This window comes from Pleurodeles waltl, chromosome 5 (genome assembly GCF_031143425.1).
Source record: "Pleurodeles waltl isolate 20211129_DDA chromosome 5, aPleWal1.hap1.20221129, whole genome shotgun sequence".
Classification (NCBI taxonomy): Eukaryota; Metazoa; Chordata; class Amphibia; order Caudata; family Salamandridae; genus Pleurodeles; species Pleurodeles waltl.
The window spans coordinates 1,662,357,426-1,662,374,501 of record NC_090444.1 but is presented as its reverse complement, the minus strand read 5'-3'; the positions used below and the strand labels follow the sequence as shown (position 1 = coordinate 1,662,374,501).

Below are 17,076 nucleotides of genomic sequence, written 5' to 3'. Positions count from 1 at the left end.
TGATTGGAGGAGGTTTGGGGAGATTAGCTAATGTTACAGACAGTTGTCTCTCTCTGATCCCCACTTGGTCTGTCTTTGGTTCCTCTGGTCATCCCATGACTCCACGATTTACAGGAAGTGTGCCCGAGTGTACCCAATGGCGATCTGGGAGTGAAAGGTGTGGTTAGTCATCGTCCGGTTCAAGAAGGGAATGCCCTACTTGCAATTGCATGCTCAGGCTGTTCCTGATCCCGGTCCTGAAAGAAGTCATAATCTAAGTTGCACCCCTATGGTCAGTCTAAATGAGAAAAAGCAGTCTAAACGAGGCTCCTAGTCCCCTGAAAAGATGCAGGGTCATCGTGCCTCCAGGACCTGTTCCTGGAGCCGTTCCTCTGCAGAGTTTCCACCTTCTGCTCCAAGGCAGCCACATTTTCCAGGCCTGTAATGACTCCTGCTCAGCTGCGTGAGTTTCAGGAGACCATGATGTGCTTATTTCTGCAAGAGTCTCAATCTGGAGCGGCTTTGGGCCCCATGGAGCCGAGAGGTCTCCCAACAGGGACTCTGCTGACAGGACCTCCACCTGTTGGGCACACAGCATCCATTTATGGATCCTTGCTGAGTCCATCACAGATGCCGCTATTGGCTCCATCCTCTATGCCGAGTTGAGGCTCACCCGATACTGACTTCCAGTGTTGATAGACCAACCAATGCCATTACCTGACGCCATATTGGTCCCATGCAGATCCCAACCAGTGCCGAGTTCACTGTCAGATTTTTCCTTGTTCCTTTACAACCTTTTTCTTGCAAAATAATTTTTTCCAGTGTGCAAGGGTTCTATGTTCCCACCTAAAGCTACAAGTTTTAATCCTTGTAGGGACAGTTGCAAACGAACGTCTGTGACACATCTCCATGAGGTGTGCCTCTGGTGTCCAAGTTCAGTGCACAACACATAGTCCTGTGAATAGTGTGCCCCTATGAACCAGAAGGCAACTAGGGAATGAGAAGAGAAGCTGTATGTCACCCAACATTGACAGAAGTCTTGGAAGTCCTGCCCCTGCCTGAGGAAGCACTCATTCCCACTCTCATGGCCGTTCTTGCAACAGATCTTCATTGTGATCCAAGTCTTCAGCTTCAACTTCGACTAACCGGAAGCACAAGAAGGATTAGTCCCAGTCACACCACTCTCAACATGAGAAGTCGTAAGTCTGTCAGGGTGCCACGTGGTCTTACACCAGATACTCCTTCAAGGAGCCCATCCACAGCTGATACTGATGCATTCCGAGATTGACTCCTTTTGCAAGGCCATGATGTGAATTTCTGGCACTTTTACAGCTTTCTGGCCAGCCTTCAGCCCCCAAGAATCTGCGGAGGCTTCCATTCAGGATACCACATCCAGGTCCTTCCTCAGAGCAGTCTGTGTCTCCTGAGCCCATCTCGGTTTCCTCTCCGAAGACCGAGCAGACTTCCACTCTGGCCCCAAAATCCATTCTGGTCCCTTTGACATCAATGTCTGCACCAATGCTGCCAGCACTGGAGGAAACCTTGTTCCCTTTGTCTTATCTGACTACAAACTGAATTCAATGAAGCCTCATCCAAGCTCTCATCCCAATACTGCACTGACGCATCTGGCCCCTGTACAGTCAGATTGAGACAGACTCATACTTTCACACCTGACTGCACCCCAACATCTTTATGGTTTGGACTTTGATCAGAGCTGCCAGCCTTTGGAAATGACAGCGGAGATAAAGGGGATTTTTTTCTCAACACTATGATGATGTCAGTTTCTATGTGGACGTGCAGGTGGCCAGTGGGTTGGGCTCTTTCCTGGTACTGGGTTGTGTTCTGCCGTTGGCACACTAGCGGAAAAGAGTGCCTCCTTTGCTGTGGTAATGAGATATGCAGCAGAGCCACTGGATTTTCAACTGCCAACTATGGAAGTCAAACCTAACGTGCAAACAGAAGTTTTACAACCGTAACAAAGTTCATCAGAACCGCTACTTCCATTTGAGGAAGTCCTGGGTGACACCCTTATGGACACTTGGGGGGTCATTCTGACCCTGGCGGCCGGTGACCGCCAGGGTCACCGACCACGGGAGCACCGCCAACAGGCTGGCGGTGCTCCCGAGGGCATTCTGACCGCGGCGGTTCAGCCGCGGCCAGAAAGGGTAAACCGGCGGTCTCCCGCCGGTTTACCACTGCCCTTGTGAATCCTCCATGGCCCCTGGGGGCCCCTGCAGTGCCCATGCCCATGGCATGGGCACTGCAGGGGCCCCCGTAAGAGGGCCCCGCAAAGTATTTCAGTGTCTGCTAAGCAACTGCACCCATCGCACCCCTGCAACTACGCCGGCTCAATTCTGAGCCGGCGTCCTCGTTGCAGGGGCATTTCCTCTGGGCCGGCGGGCGCTCTTTTGGAGAGCGCCCGCCGGCCCAGAGGAAATGTCTGAATGGCCGCCGCGGTCTTTTGAAAATGACCCCCTTGGTCTCAGCCCAGTTCTGTATACCAGTGAACAGGATAGTTGCCAGATACCACAGATTGGCGCCAAACGACCCTGATTTTTTTTTTAATGCAGCACCCTACACCAGAGGTTTTGAAGGTTCACGCATCTACCCGTAAGCTGACCCCCAATTGTTTCCCCACGACCCCTCCTGACAGAGTCATAACTCATTGAGGCATTCAGAAAGCAAATATTTTCCTTGGGCAGTCCAGCCCCCTGGTCAGTCAACTGCAGCTGTTTGCTGTCAAAATATATCTGTGCTTTATGGGACATGGTTGCCAAGATCTTGCCTGCCGTCCCATATGAATTTTGGGCTAACCTAGGTTAAACCATCCAAATTAGTCAGGATGCTGTAAAAGTACATCATCCTATCTAGGCTAATTGATACCAACTGCTTGGACCGAGCAGCTGGCACTAGCATGGTGCTTTGGCAGCTCACTTTGATGCAATCCAGTGGCTTCTCAGGGGCTTGTTCCAAGAAGTGTAGGCTTGTTAAGCAAAAGGAGTCATAGACAGAGGGCCCAACCCTGTAACTAGGAACTTGAAGTTACTCCCTCTGTTTCCTTCTGATGAAGGATGGAGGCCTTTATCTTATCAGCACATTTTTTGCGGAAGGACAAATTCAAGATGCCCACACTGGACCTGTTTCTGTCTGCCCTGTATCCAGGCCACTGGATGGTGGCACTGGACCTCGAGATGGTTACTGTTGTGTACCATCCTGCAGTCCCAGACACTACTTGAGCACCAGGACGGTCAAACTCAGCTGGTAACACCTGGTGGATCAACTTTGAATATGCAGTTGTAGTTTTTTTGCACATTAGTTTCCAAAAAGACACCCTCTAAGGGATACATTCCGAATGGAGCAGAGCACAGGATCCCTGTACTGCCTCTAAGTTCTGAAGAAGATCAGGAACGATCAGGCCTAAGTCATCCTAGTGGCTCCATATTGGGCAAAAAGAGAGTGGTATCTTGAACTTATGGGTAAGAGCTTTTGTTCCCAGATCAGGTAAGAGCTTTAGGAGGACCTCTTGTTGCTGCAGCAGGTCCTGTACCCACACCTGCAAAATCTGCACCTCTATCCGTGGATATGAGCAGCAGCAGTTAGCCACGTTCAGTTTTTCTCCTGAAGTTGTGTATGTCATCCTGGCTGCAGGCATCCTTTCACTAAGTCTTTCTAAGCTGGGCACTGTTTGTATCCTTGTGTGGCACCCGCAATACTTATCAATTGAAGGCCAAGTTTTTCTGTTAATTCTATCTTTGGCCCATCAAGGACTTGCATTAGACACTGTTAGAGGCTGTTTGGCATCTCTTTCGACCTTTTTTGTTTACCAAACCAACTGGTTTTTTTCGAATCACCTATTGTGATGAGATTCCTCAAAGGTTTTTACTCATTTATTTCCACCACAACCTCTTGTGATGTGTAAGGAAATGCCTCCTTGGCATGGTTACCCCTGACTTTTTGCCTTTGCTGATGCTATGTTTTGAATTGAAAGTGTGCTGAGGCCTGCTAACCAGGCCCCAGCACCAGTGTTCTTTCCCTAACCTGTACTTTTGATTCCACAATTGGCACACCCTGGCATCCAGATAAGTCCCTTGTAACTGGTACCTCTGGTACCAAGGGCCCTGATGCCAGGGAAGGTCTCTAAGGGCTGCAGCATGTATTATGCCACCCTAGAGACCCCTCACTCAGCACAGACACACTGCTTACCAGCTTGTGTGTGCTAGTGAGAACAAAATGAGTAAGTCGACATGGCACTCCCCTCAGGGTGCCATGCCAGCCTCTCACTGCCTATGCAGTATAGGTAAGACACCCCTCTAGCAGGCCTTACAGCCCTAAGGCAGGGTGCACTATACCATAGGTGAGGGTACCAGTGCATGAGCACTGTGCCCCTACAGTGTCTAAGCAAAACCTTAGACATTGTAAGTGCAGGGTAGCCATAAGAGTATATGGTCTGGGAGTCTGTTTTACACGAACTCCACAGCACCATAATGGCTACACTGAAAACTGGGAAGTTTGGTATCAAACTTCTCAGCACAATAAATGCACACTGATGCCAGTGTACATTTTATTGTAAAATACACCACAGAGGGCACCTTAGAGGTGCCCCCTGAAACTTAACCGACTATCTGTGTAGGCTGACTGGTTCCAGCAGCCTGCCACACTAGAGACATGTTGCTGGCCCCATGGGGAGAGTGCCTTTGTCACTCTGAGGCCAGTAACAAAGCCTGCACTGGGTGGAGATGCTAACACCTCCCCCAGGCAGGAGCTGTAACATCTGGCGGTGAGCCTCAAAGGCTCACCCCTTTGTCACAGCACAGCAGGGCACTCCAGCTTAGTGGAGTTGCCCGCCCCCTCCGGCCACGGCCCCCACTTTTGGCGGCAAGGCTGGAGGGAACAAAGAAAGCAACAAGGAGGAGTCACTGGCCAGTCAGGACAGCCCCTAAGGTGTCCTGAGCTGAGGTGACTCTAACTTTTAGAAATCCTCCATCTTGCAGATGGAGGATTCCCCAAATAGGATTAGGGATGTGACCCCCTCCCCTTGGGAGGAGGCACAAAGAGGGTGTACTCACCCTCAGGGCTAGTAGCCATTGGCTACTAACCCCCCAGACCTAAACACGCCCTTAAATTTAGTATTTAAGGGCTCTCCCTGAACCTAGAAACTAGATTCCTGCAACTACAAGAAGAAGGACTGCCGAGCTGACAAACCCCTGCAGAGGAAGACCAGAAGACACCAACTGCCTTGGCCCCAGACTTACCGGCCTGTCTCCTGCCTTCCAAAAAACCTGCTCCAGCGACGCTTTCCAAGGGACCAGCGACCTCTGAATCCTCTGAGGACTGCCCTGCTTCGAAAAAGACAAGAAACTCCCGAGGACAGCGGCACTGCTCCAAAAGAACTGCAACTTTGTTACAAGGAGCAGATTTAAAGACCCCTGCAACTCCCCGCAAGAAGCGTGAGACTTGCAACACTGCACCCGGCGACCCCAACTCGACTGGTGGAGAACAACCAACTCAGGGAGGACCCTCCGGCGACTCTACGACTGTGAGTAACCAAAGTTGTCCCCCCTGAGCCCCCACAGCGACGCCTGCAGAGGGAATCCCCAGGCTCCCCCTGACCGCGACTGTCTGAACTCCATTTCCCGACGGCTGGAAAAGACCCTGCACCCGCAGCCCCCAGCCCCTAAAGAAACGGAACTTCTGTGTAGGAGTGACCCCCAGGAGGCCCTCTCCCTGGCCCAGGTGGTGGCTACCCCGAGGAGCCCCCCCCTTGCCTGCCTGCATCGCTGAAGAGACCCCTTGGACTCCCATTGAAAACTGAAGGAAACCCGACGCTTGTTTGCACACTGCACCCGGCCGCCCCCGCGCTGCTGAGGGTGTACTTTCTGTGCTATCTTGTGTCCCCCCCGGTGCCCTACAAAACCCCCCTGGTCTGCCCCCCAAAGACGCGGGTACTTACCTGCTGGCAGACTGGAACCGGGGCACCCCCTTCTCTCCATTATAGCCTATGTGTTTTGGGCACCTCTTTGACCTTTGCACCTGACCGGCCCTGAGCTGCTGGTGTGATAACTTTGGGGTTGCTCTGAACCCCCAACGGTGAGCTACCTTGGACCAAAAACTGAAACCTGTAAGTGCCTTACTTACCTGTTGAAACTAACAATAACTTACCTCCCCCAGGAACTGTGAAAATTGCACTGTGTCCACTTTTAAAACAGCTTATTGTGTTTTATGTGAAAAGTATACATGCTAAAGTAATGATTCAAAGTTCCTAGAGTACTTACCTGCAATACCTTTCAAAAGAGCTATTACATGTAAAATTTGAACCTGTGGTTCTTAAAATAAACTAAGAAAAGATATTTTTCTATAACAACTTCCTATATTGGCTGGATTTGTCTCTGAGTGTGTGTACCTCATTTATTGTCTATGTGTATGTACAACAAATGCTTAACACTACTCCTTGGATAAGCCTACTGCTCGACCACACTACCACAAAAATAGAGCATTAGTATTATCTCTTTTTACCACTATTTTACCTCTAAGGGGAACCCTTGGACTCTGTGCATGCTATTCCTTACTTTGAAATAGCACATACAGAGCCAACATCCTACATGATGCCACAGTGGGATCTTAATTTGGTCCCCACTTTTCTCATGTGCATGCCTTTCGAACCAGTACGCAGTGATACACTGTATCTTCTGACTCTGAAAACTGAATTTCTGGTCACAGTGACTCTGGCTTGTAAGAGAACTTCATACTCTCTTGGTGCAGCTGCCTTACTCCAATTTGTTTCACTGATAAGGTGGTGTTGAGTACCTGGGCCACCTTTTTACCAAGGTAGTGACTGCTTTTCACATTGGGCAAATCATAAGTCTCCACCTCATCCCTCAGAAGAGGATAAAAGACTCCATAAGCTCGACACCAAAAGAGCTTTGAGCTTTTCAATCGGTCGCACCAAAGACCATTGTGTGGATGATCAACTCTGTGCTGGGTTCTCTGCGGCAAATAAAAGCAAGGCATTACAGAAAAGGACTTTTTGAGGCTGGAAAGTCCCCTGTAATAAAATCGGTTACTGATTGGCCAATAAGCAGCCTCTAGAAAGACTGAGGGGCGCCTTCCACCAGGGCTAAGACTGCTACCACTACCCTGGCATGAGGAGTGTTTGTCCTTGACATTTGTCAGGCTGCAGCATGGGCTTAAGTGCACACATACAACAAGCACACCTCTCTCGACAGCCACATTCGACAGGAAGTGCATTTATATCTGTTCACTTCTGCAGTACTTTTCTGTCTGAGCCATTCCACAGACCACTTCACCTTTGGAGGTACTGCATTTATATCTGTCTTAAAGGTCAGGAATCTGTGTTTAGAAGTGTTTATTAAACTAACAAGTTATTTAATTCGGTAACGCTTCCAGGACTTCAAATCTTTATGTCCATGCAAGCTTCAAATTAGAAGCATTTTTGACATCTTCAGGAAAACACATATTTCTTCCCAGTTACGTATCTTTTCATTCTGCCACCAACACGTTACTTTGGATTTCAGTTCCTTATCGAAGCATACTTTCCCAGTTGGAGGCCTAACTTCCTCCTTCTAAGCTCAGTGGTCTTATATCATGCATGACCACCCATGGCCACTGAGCTCTTAAAATAATATCAAAGGATCACTCTATGAACCTACCTTCAGTTTCCCATGCCTCCCCTACGAAATTTCAGAAATCATCTTATTCTTATACAGGAGATTGTGAATAGTCTGCTAGGAGCTATTGACATAATTCAAGATTAGTAGCAGAGTGTGAGATGTTTTCACCAGATAACTCTTTCTACCCAAAAGAAATAGGAGCACCAGCTCTGTCCTCAATCTATGTAAAGTGAATCGCTTTCGTTTAGAGGACACATGTCACCTGGCAACTTTTATACAAACTCTAGAGGTGTTACTTTAAAGAGCAAAGATGCCTACTTTAGTTTTCAGTAGCTGCCATTGACAGCCACTATGATCAAGACAGATGCCTCTACTCATAATAAACTCTACCCTGGGGTTTATTTGAAAGGTGATTGGATCCCATATTCATATCCACAAAATTCACCTTTACCGTTTTCTTAAAGACTGCTTGATAAGGACACCGTTTTTCAGTAAAAACAGAAACATACACTTGGGGCCTGATTACGACCTTGGCGTAGAGGATTACTCTGTCCCAAATGTGATGGATATCCCTTCCACCATATTACAAGTTCCATAGGATATAATGGAACTTGTAATACGGCGGGCGGGATATCCGTCACATTTGGGACAGAGTAATCCCCTCCGCCAACGTCGTAATCAAGCCCTTGATGTTTTACACCATTCACAACTTTTTTTTTCCCATAAACATCAAGTTGTCGCAGTCCTTTACCAAAGACTTTGATTGACAGGGGCTCTGCTCAGGACTTTTTAATGGCTTTTTCACCACCCCAGACAGAGATAATTAAGCAATCAGTTGCTCACTTTACAGTGAAACGTTGAACCTTTCCATGGTGGTTTCAGTGGACCAGGAACTCATAACCTCCTGCTGCATGTAGCTTCTTTGCCCTGTCTGGACATGCCAATTGGGTGAGACCATTTAGGTCATTGCGACCAACTAAGAGTGCCCCATACAAAGAAGAATATTTTCATGTCAGGTCGCTTTAGGAATCCAATCTCCACAGAGAACAGTTTTAGTACCCACCACTGCAACAAATAAATATGAAAAACATATCCTCTCTGCAGGGCTGGGGAGATAAGTCATAGGAAATTAATACTCATGGTTTGTGGTCCATTCTGGAATGAAGCACAACATAAATTACTTTGGTTGAATGCTTTCGTTCAAGAGATGAAGTCATTTATTTTTCTTTTGCAGTTAAAGATATATGTCCTCACAGTGTTGTTTATATGTACCAGCAGACTGCATTGTCATGTAACTTTCTGTGCCAGATAGCTATTCAGCAATGGAACAAGGAGATTCACAACTACAGCATACTCACGGTTTTTCATTTGGAGGGAAGATCGAGGATGACATCCTATGAAGATTGTACCATGATACTTGCAAGGTCTTTAATACGTTGAAATTTGTTGTTTTGTGGTTGCAAAGCCTTTGATTTTGCATATTGCAGACTTTTATAGCCTCAACACAGCTGTTCTCACCACAGCTGAAATAGCAGCTCTTGGAATCATTCACTTTGATAAATGAATGGCAAGTGAATGACACGGCAACATATACTAGGCAATAATGCAGCTTCTCGCTATGAAGCATAATTATGGCATCCAAATGTCTGGACAGAGCAGTTGTCTGTTGTACAGAAGTAGGATTGAAAAAGTCTACCACAATTTCCAAGGCATTGCGGCCTGATACCTTTCAATACCAGGAGGGGCTGACCAGGATGCAGAATGCAGGAACATATCCTTTTGTAGCAGAAAACGCATTTACCCCTGGAAAAAGAATAGCACACCTCGTCTGGCCAGTATACATGTTCTGCTGCCACAATCAAGACGGGAAGGGGATGTTAAAGAAAAATAAAGCGCATAAAGTCCACGAAGTTAAATGGGTGTTAGAGGTGCAATATTAATACATCCTGGTTGGAAACTTTTTTCAGGAAAGGCAGCTGTTGTTTGAGGAAAACATTGAACTAAGAGATAGTGTCAATATGGAGCAGCCACCCAATACACTATCCATAATATTCTGTTATGGTATTGGCATACCAGAATCAGCAGGACGTGATTGCTAGGTTACCAAAGAGAACTGTTATACAAGATTATAGAATCAGGGCAGACTCCAGTCTTCATTAGCAACCAGTTTAGATATCTATTACAGTCCTAGCATTCTCAAAAAAACAGTTAGAATTAGGTTACCAGGAACAACGGAATCTGCTAGACCCAAACCTATTCTGTCCGATTTAACTCTTGAAACCTCGATCTGAGAAATAAGTAAGGAGGAAGAACACTTAAAATGAGGAAAAAATAAAAAATAAAACGTAGACTATAATTAGATTAAACACAGCAATTAATAATTTACAGCCACAGGACATGGATGGTATCAACTGAGCCGTCAAACACCATACTTAGAAAGTGTCAGTTCATCACCCGACTACAACCTCAGTTGGGGAAGAGCTATTGTAATTGAAACAAATCTGCTGTCTCCCTTCTTTCCTTTCAACTTTTTAGATGTTACTGTACTTTTCATAGTGATTTTCAGTTGTTTTTAATCTTGATACCAAAAGGCCAAACTGACAATGCAAAGATAAACATTTTGTGAAATCATTAATAATCTTGGTATTTTATACAAATATTGTGAAAGCCATTATTTTTTTACAATGTATTTTAAAAACATTTTATGGTTTCTATAACCTCAGAATACGTTTTAATGATCTCTATTAGTGATTTATACCCACAGATTCTTTTGATATTCTTAACAGTTCCTTTGTTCGTGACCATGACAAAAACCCATGTAATCGCTGCATCGAAAGAGGCATTTTACATCTGGCAGTACCGTGTGGCAAAGAAGCTAACTGCATTGGAAATCAATCAGGTGACACGGATACGAAAAGAAGGGCGAGAACGGTATGTTGTGTAAAAACAGGATGGGTTCTATTCAGAAACTGCATTTGTCCTACATTTAGTAGTACTATTTAATAGTACTATTGTATTACAACTAAATGTACTACAAATGCAGTACATTTAGTAGTACTACAGTAGTATTCCAAAAGTACTACAAAATGCTACTAACAAACCTATGAATGTAAATGTCCACCCCCACCTCTGTTATCGCTCTATCGGGGAATCTTCACACATGTAAGTCTACTACTAGGGACCAGGGGAGTGGCTGGGAAAAAACAGCATTCTTACTACTAAATGGGAGGGTTTTAGAGAGGAGTAGAGGAGTTTAGAGAGGGGTAGGTAGGGGTTTAGGTAGGGACCTGCACTCACTCACATAATAGTAAGCCCATTGCTGTTCACACACTGGGCTTCTAAAGTTACTACAACTAAAACAGCAAGCATTGGCAAAGCCAATAAGCTTTGGCAACGCAAGGGCTATTGGGTTTGTCAATGTCTTTAAGCAATGTTGTGTAACAGAATCGTAGGCATGCCTTCACAAACCGAAAGAAGGAAATGAGAGCGATGCTGAAGCAAACCAATTCAAAAGCTAAAGCTATGAGTGTGTGTAACAAAATTTCTCAAAGAGACAGTGCATGCGCTGGTTAGCCAAGACTAAAGCTGAGACCTAAGAATGAATGTGTCCTTGTGTAATGTACATGATGCTCATGTAAAGCACACAGATGACTCTGGGTCAAGTTTGTGCAATATAATACTGCAAACATCAAACAAGCCCAGTGGCACCAAAGCCCGGGAGTCCAAGGGGCACATTACACATCAATTATAGCTGTTTTACTGCTCAAGCAGGGGGATAGGTGCACATTTTGTTGCTACTTGCATTGACACCGTGCTACTGCCCTTGTTACATTGCAGTGCTAATGGAGAGCAGATGGAGCATGACAAAGGGCACCCTGTGACATCAAAAAGTATCCTCCTCCTATAGAAAAGAGAACTGCTGGGGAGGTGACAATGTACAGATTTAGGATTGCGAAGCAAACAGATTCACCTACTGGATAGCAAATGGCCAGAATGAGTTGAAATGCTTTTCATACTTCACAATTAAAGGATCAGCCCCCTCCCCCAGTAGAGAAAAGACCAGTAGATCAGACTGCGGGAGGGGAGCATCTGTGATGACTACACACTAACAAAAGGGCAGAGGTGATTATTTTCCAATGAGCGGCCTGGTCCTGCTGGTGCATCCCGCCCATAGATGATCTGCTGCAGTCTGGAGTCTGTTCCTGGCAAGCTTCTGGGAGATTTAGTTTCAGCTGTTCACCGTGCAGGGTTGATAGATGCTCAGCTTCCGGACTCTGCATGACTACATTTCCTGGAGTACAGTTGCAGGTTCCCTACCTTTGAAGTTCCCCAGGCATCAGACTGGATCCAGAGACTTTTTCTTCGAGCAGTACCTCTGTGCGCTGTCAGGTGGTGTCGGTCGACTCCGCAGGCGTCGTTGGTGTCGTGCTCGCTGTGATGATGTCACGGTCGTGTATAGGCACCACCCTGGTGCGCTGACGTCAGTTCTTTTATTTCCGTGCCAGCCTACGTGCAGATCCGGAGAAGAGCTACCTTTTTTTAATACGTCGACATTTTTGTCGTATTTTTGATGAGTTCGTGGATGCGTCGAGGGATGTCTCGCAAGACCGGGTTCAAGCCCTGCGACTCCTGTCACCGAACTATGTCGGTGACGGATCCGCACCTCGTGTGCTTATGGTGTTTGAAGCGCGATCACGACCCAAAGTCGTGCTCCGAGTGTCGGGCCATGAACCCGAAGGTTTTGAGGGAGTGCTCCCTAAAGCTTATAGCGGCCAACACTCGACTCCACAGCGCTCACGATAACATTCGAGAGAAAGGTCTCAAAATCAGCCACGGAGTCACCACCACTCTTCGTCCTCCAAGTCATCGGGACATTCGTTCTTCGACTTCTCCCCGTCGATCGGATGATCTTCTGGGTCGGCTCCATGATTCCCAGACTTCCCGGGAGCAACCCCCGCCCAACTCTGAATTTTACGAGGCCATGCGCCTCATTTTTGGGGGGTCCGACCCACCTTTTGGAAACTTCGGGCACAGGTGAGTTGGTTGGAGTCCATCCGGTTTCAAAACCATCGGCTTTGGCTCCGGAGGGCCCTTCCGGATCCTATCACGGATCAGTTCAGACACTGGTCGTACCACGACGACCTTCCCCGGCATCGGGTCAGACGTCGACGCTCCCGACATCAGTTGGGCCCACAATCGATGTCGATCCCATACTCATACCCAACGACACGGAGCCGGAACAACGTTAATCAACGCCAATTACATTCTCTATGGGCTCTCCTGGGCCCAGGATTGATCCAACCCCTTATTCTGGGTATGGATATGGGGAGAGTATGGAGGGGTCGCTGGACCCTTTAGAATACCAGCTTGACCCCCCAATGGACTGGGTGCAGGATTTGGGTGATGCCAGTGGACTAGACACCTCCCCTGACACTGGTATGCTCTCTCCTCCTAGCGTGGCTATTGAGGAGGGTGCTTCTTACTCTATGGTGGTGAGAAGGGCAGCTGAGGTCTTGGACCTCGAGCTTCCTTCTGTGGATGTTAGGCCTAACATCCTAACCAACGTGCTTCATCCGGGGTCTTCCTCTTCTCAGCCCCTTTTACCCTTCAGTGAAGCACTGACAGAGGTCCTTTAGGGTTCTTGGTCCAGACTCAGCACAGGGGCTCCTGTGAATAGGAAAATTGCCTGCCGCCATCGTCCTGTGCCGTCAGACCCAAAATTCCTGACCCAACACCCCACGTTGTCATCCAGGCTTCTTCTTCATCTGGCTCATTCCCTGCCGTACCCCAGGATAGGGAATCAAAAAGTCTGGATAATTTAGGGAAGAAGTTGTTTTGGGCCGCTATTCCTATACTCTCTGGCATACGGTCGTGCAAGTGCTGCCTGCAGTTCCGGAGGAGGCCCGGGCTGTCCTGTCCCAAGCCGTAATAGATGTGAGGGATGCAGCTAAGTTCATGATTCGTTGTGGACTGGATATGACCCACTCTCTGGGCAGATCAGTTGCATCGACGGTGGCATTGAGATGCCACGCCTGGCTGAGAATGTCTGGCTTTTTGGGGGATGTCCAGCAATCCTTGCTGGACATGCCCTTTGATGGCACACGTCTCGACGGAGACAAGGTGGACTCAGCGCTCGAGCGCTTTAAGGATTCCCGAGCCACGGGCCGGTCCTTTGGCCTTGCGCCCTCACATAGACCCCAGCAGACCGCCTGTCGCCCCTTTCGTGGATACGGAAGGGTACCCAACCACGCCTTTTCCCCCTGGCCACAGACCTGCGCATTTTGTACAGCCCCTGCGCGGCTGTGGGATCCCACGTTCCCAGGGATCAGAGAGCCAGTGGGTCGCCCAGTCTACCCCCGCTGCCTCCTCAGCCTCCAAGCCTTACTAGTCCGCAGGGACATCAGGAGCCAGTAGGTGGCAGGATACACCATCACCTGCCCCAATGGCAAGCCATTACCTCGGACAGGTGGGTACTTCAAATTGACCGAAGGGGTTACTCACTCCCCTTCGAGACATGTCCTCCAGTCATGCCACCTTCATACATTCAGATCTTGGAGGATCATACGGCGCTTCTCCGCAAGGAAGTCCAAGCCCTTTTGGCCAAAGGAGCTATAGAGAAGGTTGCGTTGCCAGAAGTAGGTTGTGGTTGCTATTCCCGCTACTTTCTGGTCCCGAAAAAGGACAAAGGTCTTCGACCTATTTTAGATCTTTGGTTCCTCAATCTCTTCCTAAAAAAGGAGAAGTTCAAAATGTTAACATTGGTGCAGGTCCTATCTGCCCTGGATACCGGAGACTGGATGGTAGCGTTGGACTTGCAAGACGCATACTTCCACATTCCGTCTTGCCGGCCCACTGGCATTACCTACGATTCGTGGTAGGTCACAAGCACTTTCAGTTTACCGTGCTCCCCTTTAGCCTTACCAGTGCCCCTCGGGTGTTCACGAAAGTGATAGTAGTGGTGGCAGCTCATCTGCGCAGGTTAGGGGTCCCAGTCTTTCCCTAACTTGACGATTGGCTGTTGAAGGCGAATTCACTTCAGACAGTCGTCTCCCACCTCCAGACTATGGCGAACCTTTTGCATTCACTGGGGTTCACTATCAACATGCCGAAGTCACACCTGACTCCTTCTCAGATGCTCCCTTTCATCGAAGCTGTTCTGGACACAGTGCAGTTTTGGGAATATCCTCCTGAAAAGCGAGTCCAGGATATTCGGGCTATGATACTGATGTTTCACCCTGTATCCTGGATTTCGGTGAGAATGACTCTGAGGCTGCTGGGCCTCATGGCCTCCTGCATCCTGTTGGTTCAAAATGCCAGATGGCATATGCGGGCTCTGCAGTGGGACCTGAAGTTCCAGTGGGCGCAGCATCAGGGGAATCTCTCTGACAAGGCCCAGATCTTGGAAGGGACTGCGAACCAGACCTTACGAACGTGACAGATGCCTCACTTCTGGGATGGGGTAGCTACATGGGAGAGGCAGAGATCAGAGGTTTCTGGTCTCCGGCGGAAACCTGTCTCCATATCAATCTTCTGTAGCTCTGAGCAATTCGACTAGCATTGAAAGCATTTCTTCCCTCCCTCCAGGGGAAAGCAGTGCAGGTTTTCACAGACAACACCATCGCCATGTGGTATTGCAACAAACAAGGCGGAGTGGGGTTGTGGACTCTTTGTCAAGAGGCACTTCATCTCTGGAGTTGGCTGGAACATTATGGCATTTACCTGGTTATTCAACACCCGGCAGGCTCCTTGAATGCCAGAGCAGACTAACTCAGCAGACGATGCATGGTCGACCATGAATGGCGTCTCCATCCAGAGGTGGCGCAAGGTCTCTTCCTGCAGTGGGGAGAACCTTGGTTAGACTTGTTCCCCTCCCTAAAGAATGCGCAATGTCAGCTGTTTTGCGTGTTGGAGTTTCCAAGGCAGCATTCGCTCGGCGACGCTTTTCATCGAGAGTGGAACTCAGGCCTCCTGTACGCCTTCCCACCAATACCACTTCTGCCCAGAGTTCTGAAGAGGATCAGGCAAGACCGGGCCCAAGTGATAGTGGCTCCAGACTGGGCACAGAGAGTCTGGTATCCCGAGCTCTTGAACATGGCCATAGCTCCTTCGATCAGGCCGCCTCCTCAGGATGATCTTCTAACGCAGCAGCAGGGGAAGGTCCTCCACCCGAACCTATCAACTCTGCGACTTCTTGCATGGAGATTGAGCGGCGACAGTTGATGTCTTTCGACTTGCCACCCGAAGTCTGTGACGTTATCTTGGCAGCCAGGCGTCCCTCAACCAAAACTGTATACGCCTGTCGTTGAAAGAATTTTGTGGCATGGTGCATCGACAATTCTCTCGATCCTCTATCTGCTCCTCTCTCTCAAGATCTTCTCTTTATTCTTTCCCTTCCCTGGGAGGGTTCCACCTTGGGCACTCTTAAGGGATATCTCTCTGCTACCTCTGCTTTCTTAAGGTTACCTGATCAGCCTTCTTTATTTAAATCTCCCATAGTTGGGAGGTTTCTTAAAGGCCTCACACATCTTTTACCTCCTATCCCATTCATCATGCCCCAATTTGATCTCAACCTGGTCTTAACTTACCTTGTCTGTACCCAGTTTGAACCACTTCACAACTGTCCTCTAAGGCTCTGAACTATAAAGACTGTCTTTCTAGTTGCCATTACTTCTGCCCGCAGAGTTAGCGAACTCTAGGCTCTGTCACCTAAGCCACCTTTTCTTGCCGTACACCCTGACAAAGTGGTGCTTCGCACAAGGGCTTCTTTTCTACCCAAGGTAGTGACACCCTTCCATGTCGGACAGTCGATCACCTTGCCTACCTTTTATGCACCCCCACATCCCTCTCATGAAGAGAAGAGACTCCACCGTCTGGACCCAAAAAAGAGTGTTGGCGTTCTATCTTGATCGTACCAAAGACGTCCGGGTGGACTATCAACTCTTTGTGGGATATGTGGGTGCAAAGAAGGGGAAAGCGGTGCAGAAGAGGACCATTTCAAGATGGGTACTCTTATGCATCAAAATGTGCTGCGCTCTGGCTAATAAGCAACCCCCTGAAGGTTTGAGAGCTCACTTTACCAGAGCTACTGCTGCTACCACAGCGCTAGTACGGGGCGTGCCAGTCCTGGATATTTGTCAGGCAGCAACGTGGGCATCTCTGCACACTTTTACCAAGCACTACTGCCTGGACAATCAGGTCCGAAGGGACGGCTACTTTGACTGTTCGGTCCTGCAGGACTTTTTGGTGTGATCTTAGTTTGCAGCCCCACCACCGGGGATGGTATTGCTTGGGTATCTATTCAGAGGTAAGGAATCTGCAACTAGAAGTCTCTATCAGATGTACAAGTTACTTACCTTTGGTAACAAAATATTTGGTAGAGACATATTCTAGTTGCAGATTCCTTACGGACCCGCCCATCCTCCCTGCACTGCAAGCTGATTTCTAGGGACAGGAACTTTCCCTTGAGGGC

The 17,076-nt window shown here is 48.2% G+C and overlaps 1 protein-coding gene across 1 annotated transcript in view; it reads left to right on the top strand.

The window, feature by feature from the left end:
- Window positions 1-17,076, top strand: part of WDR35 (WD repeat domain 35) — a 267,899-nt gene that overhangs the window by 105,241 nt on the left and 145,582 nt on the right. The window contains exon 13 of the mRNA XM_069235987.1: window positions 10,394-10,538. Within this exon, the coding sequence (XP_069092088.1) occupies window positions 10,394-10,538 (145 nt within the window). The remainder of the gene's footprint in view (window positions 1-10,393; window positions 10,539-17,076) is intronic.